This window comes from Canis lupus, chromosome 6 (assembly GCF_011100685.1).
Source record: "Canis lupus familiaris isolate Mischka breed German Shepherd chromosome 6, alternate assembly UU_Cfam_GSD_1.0, whole genome shotgun sequence".
Taxonomy (NCBI): Eukaryota; Metazoa; Chordata; class Mammalia; order Carnivora; family Canidae; genus Canis; species Canis lupus.
The window spans coordinates 19,543,274-19,563,899 of NC_049227.1; the positions used below are offsets into that span (position 1 = coordinate 19,543,274).

General features: G+C 50.8%; 1 protein-coding gene across 1 annotated transcript in view; it reads left to right on the top strand.

Moving 5' to 3' along the window:
* NSMCE1 (NSE1 homolog, SMC5-SMC6 complex component) overlaps window positions 1-20,376 on the top strand; it is a 32,440-nt gene extending 12,064 nt beyond the window's left edge. The window contains exons 3-8 of the mRNA XM_038540001.1: window positions 13,725-13,846; window positions 14,742-14,819; window positions 16,055-16,201; window positions 18,718-18,834; window positions 19,581-19,701; window positions 20,152-20,376. Coding sequence (XP_038395929.1) covers window positions 13,725-13,846; window positions 14,742-14,819; window positions 16,055-16,201; window positions 18,718-18,834; window positions 19,581-19,701; window positions 20,152-20,231 — 665 coding nt within the window. The 3' untranslated portion in view covers window positions 20,232-20,376. The remainder of the gene's footprint in view (window positions 1-13,724; window positions 13,847-14,741; window positions 14,820-16,054; window positions 16,202-18,717; window positions 18,835-19,580; window positions 19,702-20,151) is intronic.
* The last annotated feature ends 250 nt before the right edge of the window (window positions 20,377-20,626 follow it).

Consider the following 20,626-nt stretch of genomic DNA (forward strand, 5'->3'; position numbering starts at 1 on the left):
TGAAAGACAGGATCATCTATGTAGAAAATCTGATGGATCTTCAAAAAAGCTACTAGAACTAATAAGTGGGTTCAATAAAGTAGCAGGATACAGATCAATATCCAGAAATCCAAGTATTTTTGATGCTTACAATGAGTCCTCTCATTAAAATTGAAAATTTGAAAAGCACTATTCATAATAGCATAAAAAATATGAAATACTTAGAAATAAATGTGATGGGGCACCTGGGTGGCTCAGTGGTTGAGCCTCTGCCTTTGGCTCAGGTCAAGATCCCGGGGTCTTGGGATCGAGTCCTGCATCAGGCTCCCCATAGGGAGCCTGCTTCTCCTTATGCCTATGTTTCTGTCTCTCATGAACAAATAAATAAAATCTTTTTTTTTTTTTTTTTTTAAGAAATGTGATAAAACATTCTAAGCCCTGTACACTGAAATGTACAAAAGATGTTGAGAGAGGTCGAAGAAGACCTAAATAAATGATAACCATGCTCATAGGCTGGAAAACTCAATATTATTAAGATATCTATTCTCAAATTGATCTAAAGATTTAACTGAATCCCAATTAAGTCCCAGCAGGGCTTTTTATAGAAATTGACAAACTGATTCTGAAATTCATGTGGAAAGGTGAAGGACCTAGAAAACCAAAACTATTTTGGAAAAAGACAATCAAACTTGGAGGACTAACAGTGAGTAATTAAAGTTAAGAGTAACCTGATCTTAAGACATATTATATAGCTACCCTATCAAGACAGTGTGGTATTGGCATAAAGATAAACTCAAAGATCAGTGGAATAGAACGGAATCTAGAAATAAACCCAAAATAGATGGACAGCTAATGTAAAGGCAATTCAATGGAGATAATCTTTTCAAAAAATGATGCTGGAATAATTGGATACTGCATATTTTATTTTTATTGTATTGTATTGTATTTTTAAATTTTTATTTTTTAATTTTGTTTTTTAAAGATTTTATTTTTGAGCAATCTCTACACTCAACAAAGAGCTTGTACTTACAACCCCAAGATTAAGAGTCATGTGCTCCACTGACCAGACCCAGCCAGGTACCCTAGATATACCATATTTTAAAAAATGAATCTTGATCCATGCTTTGTACAATAAAAAAAAATTAATTCAAAATGAATCATAGATCTCAACATAAAACCTGGAACTATAACAATTTTAGAAGAAAATGTAGGAGAAAATCTTTGTGACTTTAAGTTAGACAAAGATTTCTTGGATATAACACAAAGATGTGATCTTAAGAGTACAAGTTGATAAATTGGACTTCAGAATGAAAAACTTCTCTTTAAAATATACTGTTTAGGGGCACCTGGGTGGCTCAGTAGGTTAAATGTCTACCTTTGGCTCAGGTCATGATCCCAGGGTCCTGGGACGAGCTTCCCTGCTCAGTGGGGAGTCCACTTCTCCCTCTCTCTGCCTCTTCCCCTGGCTTGTGCTCCCTCTCTCTTTCTCAAATAAGTAAAATCTTAAAAAAAAAAAAAAAAATACTGTTTAGGGGATAAAAAGACAAGCAAAATGCTGGGAGAAAATATTTGCAAATCATATAACCAATAAAGTATTTGTATCCAAAATATGTAGAGAACTCCCCAATTCAACAGTTAAAAAATATATAACTGAAAAAAATGGGCAAAAGACTTGAACAGATAGACACTTCACCAAAGAAGTTAGATTGATTGCAAAGTACGTGAAAAGTGCCCAGCTTCATTAAGGAAATGGCAAACTAAAACCACAGTGAGGTACACTACATGCCCACCAGAATGGCTAAAATTGAAAAGATTGCATACCAAGTATTGACGAGAAAGTAGTGGAACTGGAACTCTATCTGTTTGAATCTAAAATGGTATAGTCATTTTGAAAAAACATGAACACTTGCATGACACAGCTATTTCTGTTTCAAATAGTTGTTTTTAGACTCGAGAAATGAAGATCTATGTCCACACAAAGGCTAGTACATAAATGATCAGAGTAGGTTTGCCTATATGGCCACAAACTGGAAACACCTAGCTGTCTATCAACAGGCAAACCGATAAACATGCCGTGATATGATCTTTCTGATGGAATACTACTTAGCAGTAAAAAAGAATGAGCTGGTGCTACAGGCTCTTACATGAATGAATCTCAAAGTGATTATATGCTGAATGGAAGAAGCGAGGCAAAGGAGTTTATGTCCTCTAAGAATCTGCTAACATACACTCCTAGACAGCGTGCACTTGGGTGGAGTGACAAAAAGGATGGCATAGGGGAGGGTTGAGCAGACGCTAAACCACTGAGCTACCTAGGTGCCCCCCAGTGCTGCTCTTAAAAACAAAAAAAAAATCTGAATTTAAAGCTACTTTGCTGCTTGGTAGCTCCATTGCCTTGGTCAAATTGCTAAACCTCAGAGCTTCCATTTTCCTAGCTATGAGGTGGGGCTGGAGATATCTGGCACCTTGGGTTATTTGTGAAGATTACAAATGTAATGTGTAACATGTGCTTAAGGCCTCTAAGTGCCCAAGATGGCAAAATGTAGGGGATAATCAGGTTCACGCAATAGAGCTCATTTTCTGGGTGTGGTGAGGGGCCCTGCATTATCTGTGTGGGTCTCTAAGAAAATAGGTGTAGCATCCAGGAAATAGATCCTTTCTGTCCTGTATCCAGGGTTTACCTGGAGGAACGCCTTCCTTGAAGTCCAACTCACAAAAGAGTTGGGAAGTAGTTATGTAGTAATCAGGTAGTTATGGATAGTTTCTTTGGTTCAGTTTCCTAGAAAACAGAATGAATTGGAAACTTGAATTCTGAAGCCTTCACAAGTGGCCCAAGGCCCTTGAAGAGGAGGTGTGTAAGCCTGATTTTGTCATGGGATGGTGTTGGCCAAGAGCCTGACTCTTGGTTGGCACCTCTGTTTCATTTCTTATGTGGCGTTACTGAACAGAGGCAGAGGGTCACCATATGGCAACAATTCGAGTTCCTGGCCTCATTAAAATGTTTTGGGTCTGATCTTCTGTCTTTTGGTTGAAACTCATAGGAAAGCTATAAGAATAGTACAAGGATCTATTTCTCCCCAGATCATTTGAGAGCTACCTACTGGAAGTTCTATCACCCCTAAATTCTTTAGGGAACATGCCCTTCTAGCAAAGACATTCTCCTAAATCATCATGAGATAACCATTCAGATCAGGACATTAATGTTTATGTCTCCCTGTCCTCTCATCCACAGAGCCCACTGGAGTTCCATTTGTCCCAGTATTGTCTCCTGTAGCAAAGGATCCATCGCTGGGACATGTGTTGCATTGTGGTTATGTACATTTCTTTCTTTAGGTGCCTTCGACTGGGAAGTACTCCTCAGCCTTTTCCTTGACTTTTGTGACCTTGACATTTTTGAAGATTATGGGTTGATTATTTAGTAGAACAGAGCTGATAGAAGTTTCATGTGAGCCACATATGTAATTAAAGTTTTCTGGTGGCCATGTTAAAAGAGGTAGAAAGAAACAGGTATAATTTATATCCCAAGTAACATCATTTCGCCATGTAATGAATATCAAAAACTATTTTTATTAAATATTTTATTTATTTATTTATTCATGAGAGACACAGAGAAAGGGAGATAGAGACACAGGCAGAGACAGAAGCAGGCTCCATTCAGGGAGCCCGACATGGGACTTGATCCTGGGACTCCAGGATCACGCCCTGGGCTGAAGGTAAGCGCTAAACTGCTGAGCTGCCTGGGCTGCCCAATATCAAAAAATATTCTTATTATCATTATTAATCAATATCAAAAATTATTAATGAGATACTTTCTGTCTTCTAATAGCACATCTTTGAAATGCAGGCTGTATTTTACACTTGGGATGTATCTAAATTTGGACCCGCCACATTGCATGTGCCAGGTTGCCATGGGCCTGGTGGCTGCTGTATTGGACAGCATGGCTGTAGGCTGTCCTTCAGTTCAGGTTTGTTTGCTGTTCCTTCTGAGTCCGTTATGGTTATGCTTTTTATTTTTGCAGAAGTAATACAAGAAGTGGTGTTCTCTGCATCCTAGCTGGTGGTATACAATTTTGGTTTAACATGGTGTCTGCCAGGTGTCTGCGCTGTAAAGTTGCTCTTTCCTGTGTGATTAAGAAGTATTTTGCAGGGAGGTTCTCTGAGACAAAGTCATCCCACTTATACGCACTAGACTTAGCATCCAGTGGGGTTTCTTCCCTAAGATCATGTATTTTTTTCATGGTTGCCAGCTTGCTGTGTGGTCCTTTTCTATATTCCCAGCACTCACATTTCGTGATTAATGATGTTTATTATTATGTGTTAATTTTAGTGGGTTTTAAAATTATCTACGGCCCTAAGGACAAATTAGGTAAAATATCTCAAATTTTAGCTAAAAACAAATGAAGAGTTGGTTTGATTTCCGTAAGCAGAGTAAATAATACGGTGTTCAAGCAAAAAACCAGTTAACCGAAATGCACGTTCCAAAAATAGATTCGTGAGCACAGTGTGAGAGGAACGTTGGGGTTTGACAGGTATTTTCCATTTCTGTCAAACCTTTTACCTAGCTTCACCATGGCTCTGTTTTTCTCATGCTGAGTTACAGGGGAGGTCTGCCCCCGTCAGGACCCCTGCACCTCATTAGGTGGCGCGTTGGTAGTGAGTCACAGCGATATAGTTGACGTTTTTGTGTTCCCTCCAGCATGTGGTCATATTTGTAAGTGCTCTTTTAAGGGAGGACTCTGTGGTCATTAGAAGCCAGCTCCCAATAAACTTGCCCCCTGTTTTTAATGATTTCATTGTGCCTGTTTCCCCTTTGGCTGTGAGGAACAGTTAATAAGCTTGCCACCATGCCAGGCTGTCTGCCCTCCCAGTTAATCAAGGGGGATTAGGGATATGATCATAACTGAAAATTGGCAGAAAATTAGCTTGAAAAGTAATGTGTACAATGTAACTTGATGAATTCCACAACAGGTGTCTGTTGCCTGCTTTGACAGGACTGTCTGGGTTCAGCAAGCTCCTTAACTACAAGAAAGTGAATGTGGCTTTCACGTCCCTGGCTCCTGAAGGCCTCTGGGTCCATATCCCCGCCCACTCTTGACCGTGTGCAGTGCAGCCCTCAGGGTGGGACGAGCCCACAGTGGCCCGCACAGATGTCCTAAGCCAGGACTTCTGTGTGCTCCACGCCCTTCTAAGTGTGCACATCATTGGTTTTGGATTGCATTTTGTCCTGGATCTCAAACACAAGGGAGGTTACGTGTGGCCACTGGAGGGCCAGGGATGAATTCTTCAACAGGATTGTCACAGAGGCCTCTGGCAAGAGCAGGGAAGCCTTTTTTTTTTTTTTTTTTTTCTTTTTTCCAGATAGAGGTTCCAGTCAGAGACTTGGGGGAAGTTCTTTTAGTTTCTGAGTCTCAGCTTTCTGTTCTAGAAAGGAAATCTTACCTACTTCATGGAAAAGTCGTGAGGGTTAACCAGGGAAACTTGTATTAGGTGCCTGGTGCAGGGTGCTTCTTGGTGCGTGTTCAGTACATGCTACCTGCTGCCCCTTCCTTCCTCTGTCAGATGACTCTTGCCCTGTCATCTGACCCCGCATCCTGGGGATAGGGCGTGAGGGTAGTGACTATAGAAGATTCATAGTGCTGATAAAGAGCATGATATAGACCATAGGGCTGAATTTCTGGCGTGGTCTCTATTTCCTAATGGAAGGAAGTCACAAGTTCCTTGTGGCGTTCCTTGTGGGCAGGCAGGAGGCCCACGTGGTGCGAGTGTAGAGGAGGGGGCGCGCACATTGGGATCATGAAGGAGTGTAGCTGAGTGTGGCTAAGGGTGATGGAGCCCCCATTGGGGGTGTGGAGAAGCGGTGCCAGGACCTGGCCCTGTTCTGGCTGTGTATGGGGGCCTGGGGTAGAGGGCTGCAGTAGGTCTCCCAGGAGACTGTGGGAAGCTGGTCCACACTCCAGGGATGAGGTGAGGGCTGTGGAGAAGTGGACAAAGTATCCAGAGTCTCCCCTCACAGCACCATAGGCCTGTGCACACCATTCAGCCACCTTGCTAATGCCTGCCGGGAACGGGGCACTGAGCTAAGTCTTGCATGTGGACCTCAACAGAGACCACCCAAATGGGAGTAGACAGGGGCTGTTTATTCAGAGCTCGCTGTGGCGAGGGAGGTGGCCCCCTCACTTGTGTTTTGGCAGAGACTCAATGGCAGGCCGAGGAGCGAGAGAGAATGGAAGGCATCAGGTGTGCCCTGACTGCAGGCCGGAGGCTGGTTAACTAGAAGCAGGACATCCCTCGGTCAGTTGAGGGGAGCGTATTTGGCTTCCTCTGGTTGGTCCTAGTTTGGAAGCAGGAACAGAAAAATGAGGGAAGCTGTCAGTTACAGATCAAGTCCTGGTCATCTTGAGCCAGTTATTTTGGAGGTTTTTGGCTGCCTTCCTGGCCTGGATGCTAGAGGTAGGGGGCTGACTTCCTACAAGTCTGGCTTCTAGGGGGTAGGCTGGCTCCCTGGGCTGGTTAGCGTGGAGAAGAGGCTGCTTCTCTGTGCTGGCAGCTGCAGATTGTGGGTCATAGTCCTGTTCTTACATGTGGTCTGTTCCTGGTGTGTAGACCTCTTTTTCTCGCAGTTTGCTTTATCATGCTTTCTAGATGTTGCATTTTTTTTTTTTTTAAACAAATCAAAGGTTTGTGGCAACCTTGCATCAGGCAAGTCTGTTGGTGTCTTTGCCAATGGCATACTTCGTGTCTCTGTGTCCCATTTTGGTAATTCTTGGCAATATTTCAAACTTTTGTATTATTATATGTTATGGTGATGTGTGATCAGTGATTACAACTTGCTGAAAGCTCAGATGTTGGTTAGCATTTTTAGCAATAATGTATTTTTAAGTGAAGGTATGTGCATGGTGTTTTCAGACATAGTGCCATTGTATATTTATTAGTTAACCGTGTAGTTCAAGTGTAACTTTTATATGCACTAGGAAGCAAAAAAAAAAAAAAAATTATTTGACTTGCCTTATTGCAGTGATACTTGATTGTGGTGGTTTGGAACAAAGCCCGTGCTATCTCTGAGGTATGTCTGTAGCCAGTCTCTCAGAAGAGTGAGTGTGACACAGTCTGTTCTGAGTTTTTCACAGCCCAACCCGCAGTCTCTTATCTGGCAGGTCAGGGAACAGAGTGGCCCCATTAATCATCTTGTCTCTGTATGGCAGGGTCCCAGCCCACATCAGAATTTGCAGACTGGGCCTGTCAATGGTTTCTAGCTGATGGGCACAGTTTGTTTGCCCTACAATGTTTTAAAAATTAATTACCATATTAAAAACAAAAACCAACCAGATTTCTCATTAAAATCCAAAGATTGAGTATGTGGTTGAAGCAGAGTAGTCCTGCTGCTCTCGATGGGGCGGGTGTTCTCCATTTCACCCCCTGCATCTGCTCTTGTCCCCCTGCTCCACTCACCTTGCCTGGCCTCTATGGGCATCTGATTCTGTCAGGAGCAACAGGCTTTGTTCAGATGAAACCAGGGGAAGAGGAAGCTCACACACCAGGGATAAAAGAGCTACTGGGTTTTTAGCATGTGGGTGGCCAGTTCTCTGCAGAGCCCCTTCATCTGCTCCCTGAACTTTCCAGGGGTGGGGGAGGCAGGGTGGGGGCTGCTTCTCATCTCAATGGTAGGTGGCCCACCTGTTTTCAAAGGCTGAGATGAAGTGAAATGCACATTAATAGTATCAACAGTCAAGTTCTGCTGAAAGTGGCTTCATCTTCTGTGATGACTCACATTGTAATTCAGGATGCCCCAGCACCTTCTTGACAAGGAGGCAGCGCTGCTCTGTTGCCCACGGGAGCACTGACCAACAGAGCTCTGGCGAGGGGCCTGGCTGATGGGTGGGTTCCCGGACATACAGAGACAGTAGGCACACGACCCATCACCACCCCAGCAATGGTGTTCTAGGTCTTAGGGTCCTTGGTACCCTGTGGCCAAGGTGCAGGGAACTGTGCCAAGTAGTGTAAAATAAGTTTTCTCTGCTGCCATTTGAAGGAAGGTCCAAAGAGCAGGCTTTCTAACTAAAGTTCTATTAAAAAAAAAAAAGGGGGAAAAAAGGTTTCTGTGTACTTAGAAACAGCTCTCTAAGCAACAGATATAAGAACAGTCCGTTATTAAAAAGCCTGTTTCCCTTGTACGGTCAGAACTCTGAGCTCGCCTACCTTGTCTAGGAGCACTGTCATTTCTCTTTTCAGATTTAGAGACCTGAGGGTGAAGGCATCAGATTACATCGTTCTTGAGGATTGACACTTTTTTTTTTTTTTTACCCTTAACTGGGGAAAGTCAGACAGAAAAATAGAATAATGCAGTGAAGCCCATTGCCCAGTAAAAAATGGCAGCTCCTCACTAATCTTATTTGACCTACACATCTCCCACATACCTGACCCATATTATTGTGAAGTAATTCTCAGATATTGTTGCACATCTAAGCAAAACTTTGTTTTAATGAATGCTCGAGTCCTTTTGTCACTGTACCAAACACTAAAGGCCAGACATCGGATTTCCAGTCTGCTGTTTGTCTTTTTTTTTTTTTTTTTTTCTGTTTGTCATTCACTGGCCCTGGGATCTTGGGTAAGCCTTTAAGCTCTCTGACCCTTTGGGTCCTCTGTGGAAACCCCTGGACCATGCTGTATCCTAGCTCGGCTCAGTGGTTGTTGACGAGGCCCTGCTGAGACCACAAGGGAGTAGGAGCAGGGTACATGGTGAACAATTGATGCACAGACACAGAGAATTACTTATAGAATATATTTGCCACATGAAAGACTGCTCCTCCCCTCCCTGCTCTTGCGGCATTCACTAGCCAGACTTTGGAAATGGCATTGTTGTCAGTTCCCATCTTTCTCCCATATAGCTGAGTGTCCAGAGAGGCCTTTTCCCAGGCGGTTGATGTGAAGGTCACAAGCTGAGATGTGACCCCTTAAATGCCTCTCTGTGTCTCCGCCTGCCAGCCTTTCCCAGCCCAGGGGGCATGTTCTCGGCCCAGTGTGCTCCAGCACCCGTGTGTGGTCTAGCGCTGGCCCTGCCTTGTCCTTAGCGCTGCGCTCAGATGGACCACCCGGCCGGCCCCAGCAGAGGAGAGGGCGACTTGGCCCACAAGTGGTTTGGTCCCTTGGGGTCTTATTTTTTGCTGTTATTTCCTCTGCCCAAAAATAGCATTTTCTATCTATAGTACCTAGTTTGGAACAAAACTGTTGCTCAGAAGTTAGGGCAGCAGACTTCCTGAGTGCCTGCCGCCCGAGTGTGCAGTGAGCCCTAGGTTCTAGTAGCCTGATGGGAAGCAGGAACCCTGATGAGTGAGAAGAGGTTTGTTGGTTAAGCTAAAATCTAATTTTACAAGAAAGGGAAATCATATATATATATATAGAAGTGGCCAGAAAAAGCAATCTCTCAAATTGAAGCAGCCCCGCTCATCAGAGGAATGGTGTTCCCTTTTGTTTGGTGCCACCCCAGCCTATGCACTGCCCCGAGTCCCCCCTTTTTAATTGTCCCGTTGGAAGGCATTTCCCACTAAAGAAAGAGCTATCCTGTCCTCCCCAGGACCTTGGTGTTTCAGCCCCGCACATGGCAGGGTGTGTTCACAGGGAACACTTGCTCTGCTCTGTGGAGGCTCTGTGGCTTTGTGTGCCAGAGCTTGGGATGTGGTGTCACGCAGGCCTGGGCACCCCTGCTAAACTATGGGAACACTGGGTAAGTTCTCGGACCTCCCCAAGCTTCTTGTGTATAAAGATGATATTCATGACGTGCGTTCTAGAGCTCCTGTAGTGATGAAGTGAAGCAAGCTAGTGAGCAGTGCCCAGCACACACTCAGGCGAATGAATGATAGCCACACATTTGTAGGCTCCCTGTTTCTAGCTCAACCAGAGCAACTTTGCCACAACCCACAAGGAAGGCCGAGGGACACCCTGCTCCCAAGTAGAAAGGATCCAGGAGGCACCTAAAATCCATAGGCCTTGGCTTGGTTTGGACATGGTACCCCATGCCCTGGTTTGGGTGGTACCCTGCTCTCAGAAGAGACAGTGGTGGTGGGACCAGGACCATGCTCGTCACTTCTTAGAACTGGTCACCCATGGTGCTGACTGCAGGTCCATGGTATTGAAAGACCCAGCCTCTGATCCAGCTCAACTGCAAAAAAACTGGTTACTTTGATACGTAGCTGAGGCCTTTTTTTCTCAGTGGGTTTGGGATTCTGAAGGGAAGAGTGAAGTTATTAATTAATTCTCTTAAGTCATCAAAATGGTGGGACTAAGACTGGACATAATTGCCTCAGAAGTGTGTGGGTCTGTCCTTTATCTCATGCACTTTGACATGACCATAAATTCACAGGATGTTGGGGCCAATAGGATCCAGGGACACTCCTTTAGCCTGGGCTGTTTGTACAGATCTGCAGACTATAGCTGCTCCATGAGGGCTTCAGGAACAGGGCAGGGAGAGGGGGCACAGCAGTGAAAATAGTGCATCAGAGGATGGGAGGTCGGGAAGCGCGCTGGTCTGGTGTACCCGTGACACTTGATGGGCCTATCAGGGATCTTGGTAGCAAGCAGGTGGCCCCAGTTCTGGCTGACTTTAAAAGAACCACGTGGGAAGGGTGTTGGGACAGGGATACACAGGACTGGTTGGCAGCTAAGGGCCAGCCTGGGGAGTGGGCAGGACCCCGAGGACACCAGGGCACAGGACGACCTTATGGCCAAAGCCATCTTCCCACCTTCCCACCTTCTGGTGGCTGAGCTGGAACCACCTCCAGCCCTCCCTTTGTCCCTTCCTAGATTGAGGGTATCTGTCTGATGGGTCTTGGACCACTCCTGGCTGACCTGAGATCTGGTCCCTTCAGCTTCCTGCCTTCTGGTTCTCTGGATATGGGTTCCTGGAATTATTCTCCCCAGATCACACACATAGGGGAAAGACAATAAAAAAAAAAAAAAACCCAAAAAACAAAAACAAAACTGAGATCCTGTTTGGATCTCAGCAAACATTACCAGATGACTCCGGTAGTGGGGTGGCCAGATTTGGTAATCCGACCGAGTGATTGGGAAAGGCAGTGCTTGACAAGCCGTAGGAGGCCAGGCCACGGGAACCTCCCCTCAGCTGGTCTGGTCCAAGAGGCTTGCATGGGAGGGGAGACATGTCCAGGATGCCAGGGGAGTGGGAGGCTAGGGGGGTCGGAGTGAAGAGTGGCTTTAGAGAGAGGGTCAGAGAGATGGGTTTCAGACACATGAAGTTGAAGGTGAGGCAGTGGGTGGCCTTCAGAGATGAGAGGAAGGGAGAGACTCACCTGGGGTCCCCCAGAGAGGCGGGTGGGACTGGGCTGGCTACACAGCACCATGCTGTTGCCCCCCAAAACTCAAGTCAGGTGGGGGGTGTTACTGAACGCAAGAGAAGTTTATTCTTAGGTAGTGATTAAGAAGGAGGTAGTATGGCACAGGGTGTGAGAAACACGCAGGGTGTCAGCAGTTGGCAGGGACGAGGACTTGCCCTTGACATAGGAAGCAGTGTGGTCGGAGAGGGTGAGGCCAGAGAACGTGAGCAGGGGAGCAGGTGGCTGGTTTCTGCAAATGAGGACTGCAGTAGGAAGTGGGTTTTTTGTTTTTGTTTTTGTTTTTGATTTTTTTTTTTTTTTTTTGGTAAAGTGAAAATATTCATTATTTCTGAAAAATGAGACTGGACAAAACGCCAGAGGGAGTGGGAGAGGGGAAAGTGCCGAGTGGCTATTAGCTCACCTCCATGCAGATGAGGTATCTGGAAAGTCCGATGTATTAGAGTGTTTGTGATCTGCCCACAGGGTACCTTTTTCTGAGCGACACCCAGGAGTGGCCTTTTCAATGGAAAGTGTGTATTATCACTTTCAGAGGGAGGTGGGACTTGCCATTGTGTCATGTAACTGGGTGGACGGAGCAGCTCCTGCCCACGAAGAGCCCTGTCTCCCCCCGCCCCCAAGTCAGTGAGCAGTGCCCCCAGCTTCCCAGGGTTGGGGCTTGGCGGCAGGAGAAGCCTCCTGGCCATGCTGCACGAGCCCCGGCCCACATGCTGCGTGCGCACGTCTGTGTGGAAGAGGAACAGCAAAGGCACCGCGTGCTGGGAGCTGCGGAGAACATTTCATGGAAAAAAAGTGCTATTCAAGCTGGCTTCCGTGATGAGTAGTAGGTAGAAACGGGGGTGAGGAGGAGGAAGAAGGCATTTCGGAAAGGAAGAGCCCGAGCGAAGGTGCAGGTGCGGGGGCTGGAGTCCCGCCCGGCCTCTGCCCCGGGCTCTCCGCAGCTGTCGGCGCTCTCGCTCTTCGCGCCATGTCCACGCACCGCCTACTCACTACTACTGATGTTTTATTTAAAGTGTTTTTTTTTTTTTTTAAACTTAAACAAGTTTACTTAAAAAGGAAGATTGGATCCCTGCTGTGATTTGCACATTAGTACTGTTGTCATGGTCATCAGCTGTTCCGGGCCACCTCGTGTCCTCCCTTGCTTGTGTCAGGACGGTCTCCTTGTGTGGTCCACATGGCTGTGACCGTTGGTGCCACCAGTGTAACCGGTTATTGTTTTTAACCTTCAGTCTGTAGGTATACAGGAGCTTTGAAGTGTCGTCCCCTCGTCTGTGTTTCCCTCTTGGCAGTGGCCTGAGCCATCAGCTTGCTGGGTCGTTCTTCCAGGCCTTTCTCCTGAAGTATTGTTTTGTTGGTTTTATCATTGCCTTTAACATTAAGGGTATCATATTGTCTGTATGCCTGCTGCTTCTCAAATTTGTTGAAAGTACTTTAGTAAGTAAAAACAGTAATAAACACTTTTTATTTAAAAAAGTATCACAGTACACAGAGGGGGTAAATCTAAGACACAAAGCTGCTTTCTCTGTTTCCAACTCGGAAAGGCTCCCCATTGCCCCCTCCCTCTGGGCTGCAGGGCCTCCTGCCGCAGCCTCACTGGCTCCCTGATGGCTTTCTGTCCCCAGCCGGTGGTGGTCCATTCACTGCAGCCCCTGCAGCATGGGGATGCTGATCGCATACCTCTGCTGTATGGATTGGCAGCCCCAGGACAGTGGTGGGGCCTTCCTTGTGCAGCTCCAGGCAGCCTGGAGGCGGGCTAGCATACAGGTTGGAGCTCAGGTCATGGCTGTGCTGCCAGGCTCCCTGCTGCTCACTGTGCCCCAGGGGTTCATAGCAGGCAAGTCAGCTCCCTGTGCATCCGGGCCTCATCCCCACACCAGAGGACGCTCGTGCCTGCCTCAGAGGCCTGCTGGCAGGATGGACTAATGCCTGGAAAGTGCTCAGTGCAGGGCCTCCCTGGGGGGGCGGGGGTGCTCAGTGCTCGCTGATCTCTTACCCAGGTCGTTTAGCCTTCACTGCCGCCCCCTGACCCGCCCACCACCCCTTGCCCCCGGCCCAGCACGAAGGCTGGCATGGGGGTGTTCAGTATGTGTCTGGATGGTGGAGAAAGGGAAGAAGGAATAGAGATGGATCGGGCACAGGTGAGGCTGTGAGGGGGAAGCCTGCAGAGGGGCATAGGAGGTGGCAGGGGACAGCAAGGACAGGAAGAGCTGGGTGGGCTCAGAAACCATTCTCCGGGGGTCTGATGACTCGAGGAAGGAAGCCACATGATTGGCATTCACCAAGGGGCTGGGCCTCCACCTGCTTCTGGCCTTGGTGTCATGGGCTCAGGTGGATGGAGAGACTCCGAGCACCACACTTCCTTGGTGCCCTCCACCCCCGCCCCGGCTCATTTCTCTCCAGGCACTGCCGCCGTGGAGGAGCTGGAAGACTTTATCAACAACATTAACAGCGTCCTGGAATCCTTGTATATTGAGATCAAGAAAGGAGCCACCGAAGACGACGGGAGACCCGTGTACGCGCTGGTGAGTGCCTGCTGGCGCCCTCTTGCGGCGTCTGTGCGGAGCAGAGGCGCCCCTGCCGCAGCTGCCCTGCAGGGGGACGCAGACGCAGCCCGGGCCACCAGAGCCACTGTCGGCGTCCTGTGCCATGATCAGGGCTGGGGGCTGTCACCTCCGTGTGCACGTCACTGCCCCACACCGAGCCTCTGCCCGAGACAGGGCAGCGTGCACTAGGCTTTGTTTGGTCTGTTGACAGTTCAACGCAAGCAGTCACCTCAAAAGTGTGGAATATTAGGATTAAAAGGAGGAGAGTGGTTTCTCATTTTTCATAAGGCATAGAAGCTGTGAGAAGGAAAAAAATGTGGGGCACTAGGGATTGAGAGCCAGTCAGGCCTCCTGTTGTTCCAGTGTCCCTCCTGGCCAGGGAACAAGGGGCGAAACAGGCAGGCGGAGCAGACAGGCCCCCGGCCCGGGCTAGAGCACCACTGTAGGCCCATCTGAGGAGACCAGGCTCCCCCAGCCAGCCCCACCCAGAGACAGGCGCTGGCCAGGACTCCCACACCCTTCCCCGGGAAAAGGGTTGTGGAGTCAAGTAGTTATGGGAACGCTGGATTAAATGGGTGAATCTGATTTGTTTACTGCTGGCCTTGTCAGTTACTTTTGCATGTGAGGCTCCATGAAGCATGCAGGTAAGTTCCCCAGATGTATCTGGGTTTGGAAGATACTACACGTTCTGAAAATCTGAGATTCAGACGTGCTGACTGAGTTAGAGACTTAAGTCTGTAACATGTGACTGTTCACAAATCCAGCCCTGTGGCCAGCAGCACCTGCACACTAGTGCTCAGTGGCTGGTGAGAGGTGCTCTACTAGCTGACCAGCGAGGGGCCCAGCCTGACTGCCATGCTGACCTCTTTTTTAGGTGAATCTTGCAACAACTTCTGTTTCCAAAATGGCCTCAGATTTTGCAGAGAATGAGCTGGATCTGTTTAGAAAGGCTGTAAGTACAGTAGTTCCTGTTTATGGGCTGGGCTTCTTAGGGGAGATTTGCTGTCTTCCATCATTATAAATGGAAACCAAGATCTTGGAGAGTCACCACTGCTGCCATCTGCAGGGGGTGGGTCACTGAGCAGCTCACCACGATGGCAGGAGGGCGCCAGGGCTGCCCAGGAAGGAAGAACTTCTCTAGGTTTAAACCCGGATTGGTTGTGCACCATGCCTCTGGTTGTGCAATGCAGGTGAACAAGTGCTCCTCCTGCTGCTCCCAGCAGGGTCCAGACCCCCAGAAGCAGCAGCAGCAGCACCAGGGAAGTTGCTAGAAAGGCCAAATCCCAGTTCCCCCCCTCCCCTCCGCCCCACACCCCAGACTGTTGAATCCAGGTCTGCATTTTAATGAGGTGCCCCAATGGCATGTTTCCCCATTCACACTTGAGAGGCACTGCCCTGCCTCCCCAGCATCAGAACTGTTCAGCCTTGTCACTCACCTGGTGAGCACCTGGCCGTGACAGTGGTTCTCAGCCCTGGATGCATATTCTAATAACCGGAGGGTAAAAATAGTTGAGACATTGGGGCCTCATCCACACCTGGCCAATCCAGGTCTCTGATGACTCCTCCTAGAATCATTCCTTTCCAAGCCTCTGGTGACAAGTGACAGCCAAGGTTGAGAACCAGGCACTGGGATGCTAGCTGGCCCTGTGCGGGCAGGAAGTCTATCTTCCCAGCAGCCCTGTGAGCAGTGTCGGGACCAGCCCGCTGGGCCCTCCTGGCCTGGGCTCCACACTGTCTCTGCAGCTTCCGAGCAAGCCTGCCTCCTGGTTCACCCTGGCTTTGCTGTCTTGCCCTTCCTGCCTCCAGCCTGCCCTTCACCTGTGAGGTCCTGTCCGTGTGAGTCCTACCACCTGAGTAGGAGGGTGCTGCCTTGTTATTCATTCATTCCCCAGCTTCTCTACCTTCAGGGAGGTGGGGGCAAGAGAGGATTCTTGATTTAGGGGTGTTAAGGTCATTCATTTGGCACAATATCTCAGGGTGAACACTGAGTCTAAAGGACTGACCGTGGTTATGGCTTTTGGTGCTCGTTACAAAGCTGTCTTCCTGAAGGAGCGTCCCAGGGCCCAGTGCTGCCGCTCATTGCGAGCAGTTTCACAGCCTCCTGCCCCCGCCAGGATTGGTGTTCTTGCTCAAATGTTGTTTTTTGGCGGTTTGATAGATGAACATGGTACCTGCTGTTTCTTCCAGTTGGAACTGATTATTGACTCAGAAACTGGCTTTGCATCTTCCACAAATATTTTGAACTTGGTCGATCAACTTAAAGGCAAGAAGATGAGGAAGAAGGAAGCAGAGCAGGTGCTGCAGAAGTTTGTACAGAACAAATGGCTGATCGAGGTAGTGTGGTTTCCCCAGCCCGGCACATTTAGAACAGAGAACAGTTTTTCTCTAAAACCATATTGTATCCAGTTGTTATCTGTTGAGCTAGGCCCTATCAGGCCTCTTGTCTGCTTTAATGCCCATCGGGACCCTATGAGAAGGACTTGGAGCCTCCCACTCGCTCGTGTCATGTGGCCAGGGCACCCTGGCCAGAAGTGCAGAGCAGGGACTGCACCCGGTTTGGCACTCTGGTCCACAGATGTGGGGCGCTGTGGGTGAGAGCATGGCTCTGGCATCGGACCCGGCCCAGTTCCTGGTCAGGGAACCTAGAGCTCCTCTTCTGTAGGAGGGGAGGAACAGTGTCACCTCCTGGTGGGAGGCGGGGGGAAGGGACGGCAGACGTCCAGTGCCCAGTGCTGGGCTCCCAAAGGAATTGCCATCCTTGTGGTGGTTATTGTCAATGTTACATCAGTCAGGGCCCGGGGTCCATGGGCCTTTTGCTTCGACATGGCCCCCAGGTGCAGAGAGGACTTGGGGGCAGATGCTGGGGAGGAGCTGTGGATCTCTAAAAGGGACCAGACAGCACTCATGTTCACGTTTCTAGACCCCCCGTGGCTGCTTCTGCTGACTGGAGCAGAGCAGATGTTTCTGGGCTTTTCCCACGAAAGGTACCACCAGGAAGCCCAAGGCAGACAAGCCCTGAGCTGGCCTCTGACCTCAGCCGTGCCCCTGAGTGCCTGTGTCTGCACGCGGTGGGCTCAGGTCACCCTCTACTTCCTCGTTCGGCGGTCTTTCCCGTGGCTGGAGGCTGCAGCTCACGGTGAGGCACTTCTTCACTACCCTCCCCGGGACAGCCTGCCTCTGGTCACCGAGCGGTGGCACTGAGTACTTGCTCCCGAGGGGCGGGCCATCCCTGCAGTGTGACCAGCAGGCCTCAGGGCCTCCGGTGCTTCCCTGGCCAGAGGAAGACAGTTGCAGGGCTGAGGGCAGGGGTGGTGGGACCTACCACAGTCTTGGGTTCTCCGCTGTGCCCTGACGTCAGCCCCTCAGCTCTGGTGTTTAGCTGGGCACCTGTGGCTCCGTGGCATGGGTGGTGTCCCCCATCCAGGCCTGGGCCAGGGTGACCACAGCTCCTAACAGTGGCCGTGTCACAGGCTCTCTTCCCCTCCAGGGCAGGTTTGGCACAAGGGAGCATTCTTGGGTAGCTCAGGTTACAACCGACTGAGCTCTGCCCCAGACCAAGTGTTTTAACAACCTCTCCCTGCACCTTGCCGCCCCTGCAGACACTCCGCCAGTGCTGCTGGGGGATGGCTGGGTAGGGAGGGGATGACCCGGAGGGATAGAACTTAATTAAAATGAACTCAAACACATACAAGAAGTATTTGCTCCTCATGGGAGGATGAGAAGATAAATATTCTCCATGATCGCCCATTGGTCCACCCCCCAGAGCTCCCCACCCTGCCACTCAGCAGCCCTGAGCACCCTGCTGTGGGTGCACATCCAGGGCACAGATGTGAAGGTGTCCCGGTGGTGGGGGCTGGCAGGTGGGCATCTGGGACCGGGGGAGGCCCCTAGGTGGGCTGGCTGCAGTGAGGGTGCGGGTCCTCAGCGTGGGGGCCTCTGCTGACAGCCACACTCCACACAGCAGGGGCCATCCTGCTGCGGGGCCTGAGCTCAAAGGATAGCTGTGAGGCCTGGGAGATCTTGGGAGTCTGGCTTTTCTTTGGGGGACCAGGGCACCTCATCTGCAACAGGGCCCCATAGGACTGAGCAGGGTCATGAACTATGAGCACTGGCCAGTTCTGGGCACACAGTAGGTGTGTAGCACGAGTAGAACTTGTTCACGGGGGCCTGGGCATTCACCCTGTGGTCTCAGTGCAGGGCCGAGTCCACCTGCCCTGGGAGGTTTATCACGGGATTGCCCAGTGCTGAGCCCCGCACTAGGCTTGGGGACACAAGAGCAGAACCGGGCCTGGCGCTGTCCCGGGGCCCGCGGCCTGGGGAGGAGCCAGAGATTGGGCAGGCAGCTTGCCGAAGTCGAGGTACAGGTGGAAAGGAAACACGCTCGCAGGACAGCTTTTCCCCAACTGAGGCAATGACCCCGGAGCTGAAGGCTGGAGTGCTGGCTGGGGAAGGAGAGGGAGGGGTGCGCATGAGGGCAGGGGATGTGCCCAGCTCACCCCGTGGGAGGCCGCCTCCCTCTCCCGGCTCCGCATCCTCCCTGTAGGGGAGCGAGGGCTGTCCTTGCTCGGGGGCTGCTGGCACACTCGTGGTTCACGCCTGTGTGGCACAAGGGAGGTGCCGAGGCAGGGGTGTGCGGAGCCTCACCTCATTCTCTTTCAGTCTTGGCCCAGGTTTTCGTGGCTTGTGGCTCTGCCCAGGGGCCAGCGTGGACACCTGCGGGTGGGGACTGGTGAAAACCAGCGGCGTGAGGGCTGCCCCCTCTGCAGCTCCGTGGACCGTGGGCCTGCTGGGTGGGAAGGCCCTGGCTTGCCAGGGGCTCAGACGTCGCCACTTCCCGTTCTGCCCTGCAGAAGGAAGGGGAGTTCACCCTGCACAGCCGGGCCATCCTGGAGATGGAGCAGTACATCCGGGAGACGTACCCCGATGCCGTGAAGATCTGCAACATCTGCCACAGCCTCCTCATCCAGGTACCGTGCCGGCGGCGGGTCACCTTCTAGAACTCATCCTGAGCCTCTGCCTCTGGCACGGGCAGACATAGGGCATCCCCTGGGAAGTGTCTGAGGATGACCAAGCAAAGGCCTGTCCTTTCTCCCCGCGGGGCCTTGGTTCTAGTCCAGGGGCTCTCAGAGGTCTGTGTGTAGCCTGCGTCACCTTGGCAGTGGCGTGAACATCTGGGCGTGTTGACCTCTGGTGTTTGGTTCTGTGCTGCCTACTTGGCGAGGCTTTGCTGCCGCCGGGCCAGCACGGGACGTCTAGGGTTCTTCCTTCTGATTCTTACCTTTCCACGGTCTTCAGCTGTGCCTCGATGAGCCTCTTTGCACACGTGCTTCTGGGCACCTGGGGTTGGTTCCCTGGGCCAGATTCCTAGAAGTGGAATTACTGGAGGGGCTCACACGTTTTCTTAAAGCCTCTGACCCACGTTGCCTGGCGGCCTTCCTGAAGGCTGTAGCTGTGCACACGGCCCCTGCGAGGTCTGCGCCACTGTGCGCTGGCTGGCAGAGCTTTCAGTGTCCTCCACCTACATTCATTTCTCAGAATTCTGTAATAAAAATTCCTAAAAGCCCTTGAGCTGAGGGCTTTGGGATTATCATTATTCATTGGGGGCCTGGAAGACAAAACTGTGGAGCCTGTTGGGCATTCTCCTGGCCATTTGCTGGTTTGTGACCATGGAGGTGCATCTAAGGTTCCACAGCCGTCGCCTTTCTGGTTTCAGGGTCAAAGCTGCGAGACCTGTGGGATCAGGATGCATTTACCTTGCGTGGCCAAGTATTTCCAGTCCAATTCAGAGCCACGCTGCCCCCACTGTAATGACTACTGGCCTCACGAGATACCAGGTTCGTGTCCCTGCGGTGCTCGGGGGCTGACCCCTGGCCTCTGGGGGGGGGGGTGCTGGGTGGCAGGACTGAGGGGACACCTGGGGACAGGGAGCGCTCAGATGAGGGCTCCGTGCCTGCAGGTCTGTGTGAGCAGGACCCGAACCCAGTAAGTGGAGGCCTTCCTGCTTGCACACTTGCAATGGCTTAGAACCCAGTAGAACTCCCATGGCACGTGCGGCTCTGGTCTAAACAAGCCCTCCCCCCCCCCCCCCCCCCCCCCCCGCCTGCCTCAACAGCCATCTCAGGATGTGAGGTGACCCTCCCTTCCTGGCTGCGGTGTGGGGGTAGATCAGCAGGGAGGGACGAGCACAGAGCCCACGGCAGGCGACGTGGCAGTGGACGCGGCTGCTGCTGTGTGCGCGCCCAGCACTGCCACTCATGGTACCTTCTGGCCTTTTCCATGTACAGAAGTCTTCGACCCCGAGAAGGAGCGGGAGGCTAGTACCTCCAAGGCCAACAGAAAGTCCTTGCGGTCCAGGCAGCACTAGCTGGCCCAGGCTTGCTGCCTTTGGGGGATGGCAGGTGAGCCCTGTTGGGAGGACTAGCATCAGCGTGACTAGCGGGACTAGCATCCCGTCTGCTCTGTGTTCACTCGTCAGCAGGTTCAGAATAAAAGTTACTAATGAGTCACTGCTTCCTTGGTCTGTGGTCGTGCACCGCCCTGGGAGGCTTCACGTGGTGGCCCGTCCTCTCCTGGGCTCCCTGGTAACTGAGAACCCCCTGGCTTGGGTCACTTGTCCCATCAGCGCAGGCCAGCCCAGCCGTCCCCAGGTCCCTGCAGTCTGGAGCCTCCTGTGGCCCAAGAGGCAGCTTGCCTGAGCGGGCAGGAGGCTGGCGGGCTGGGCTGGAGGGCGCTCTCCTCCTGGGGCCCTCCACCCCTGCA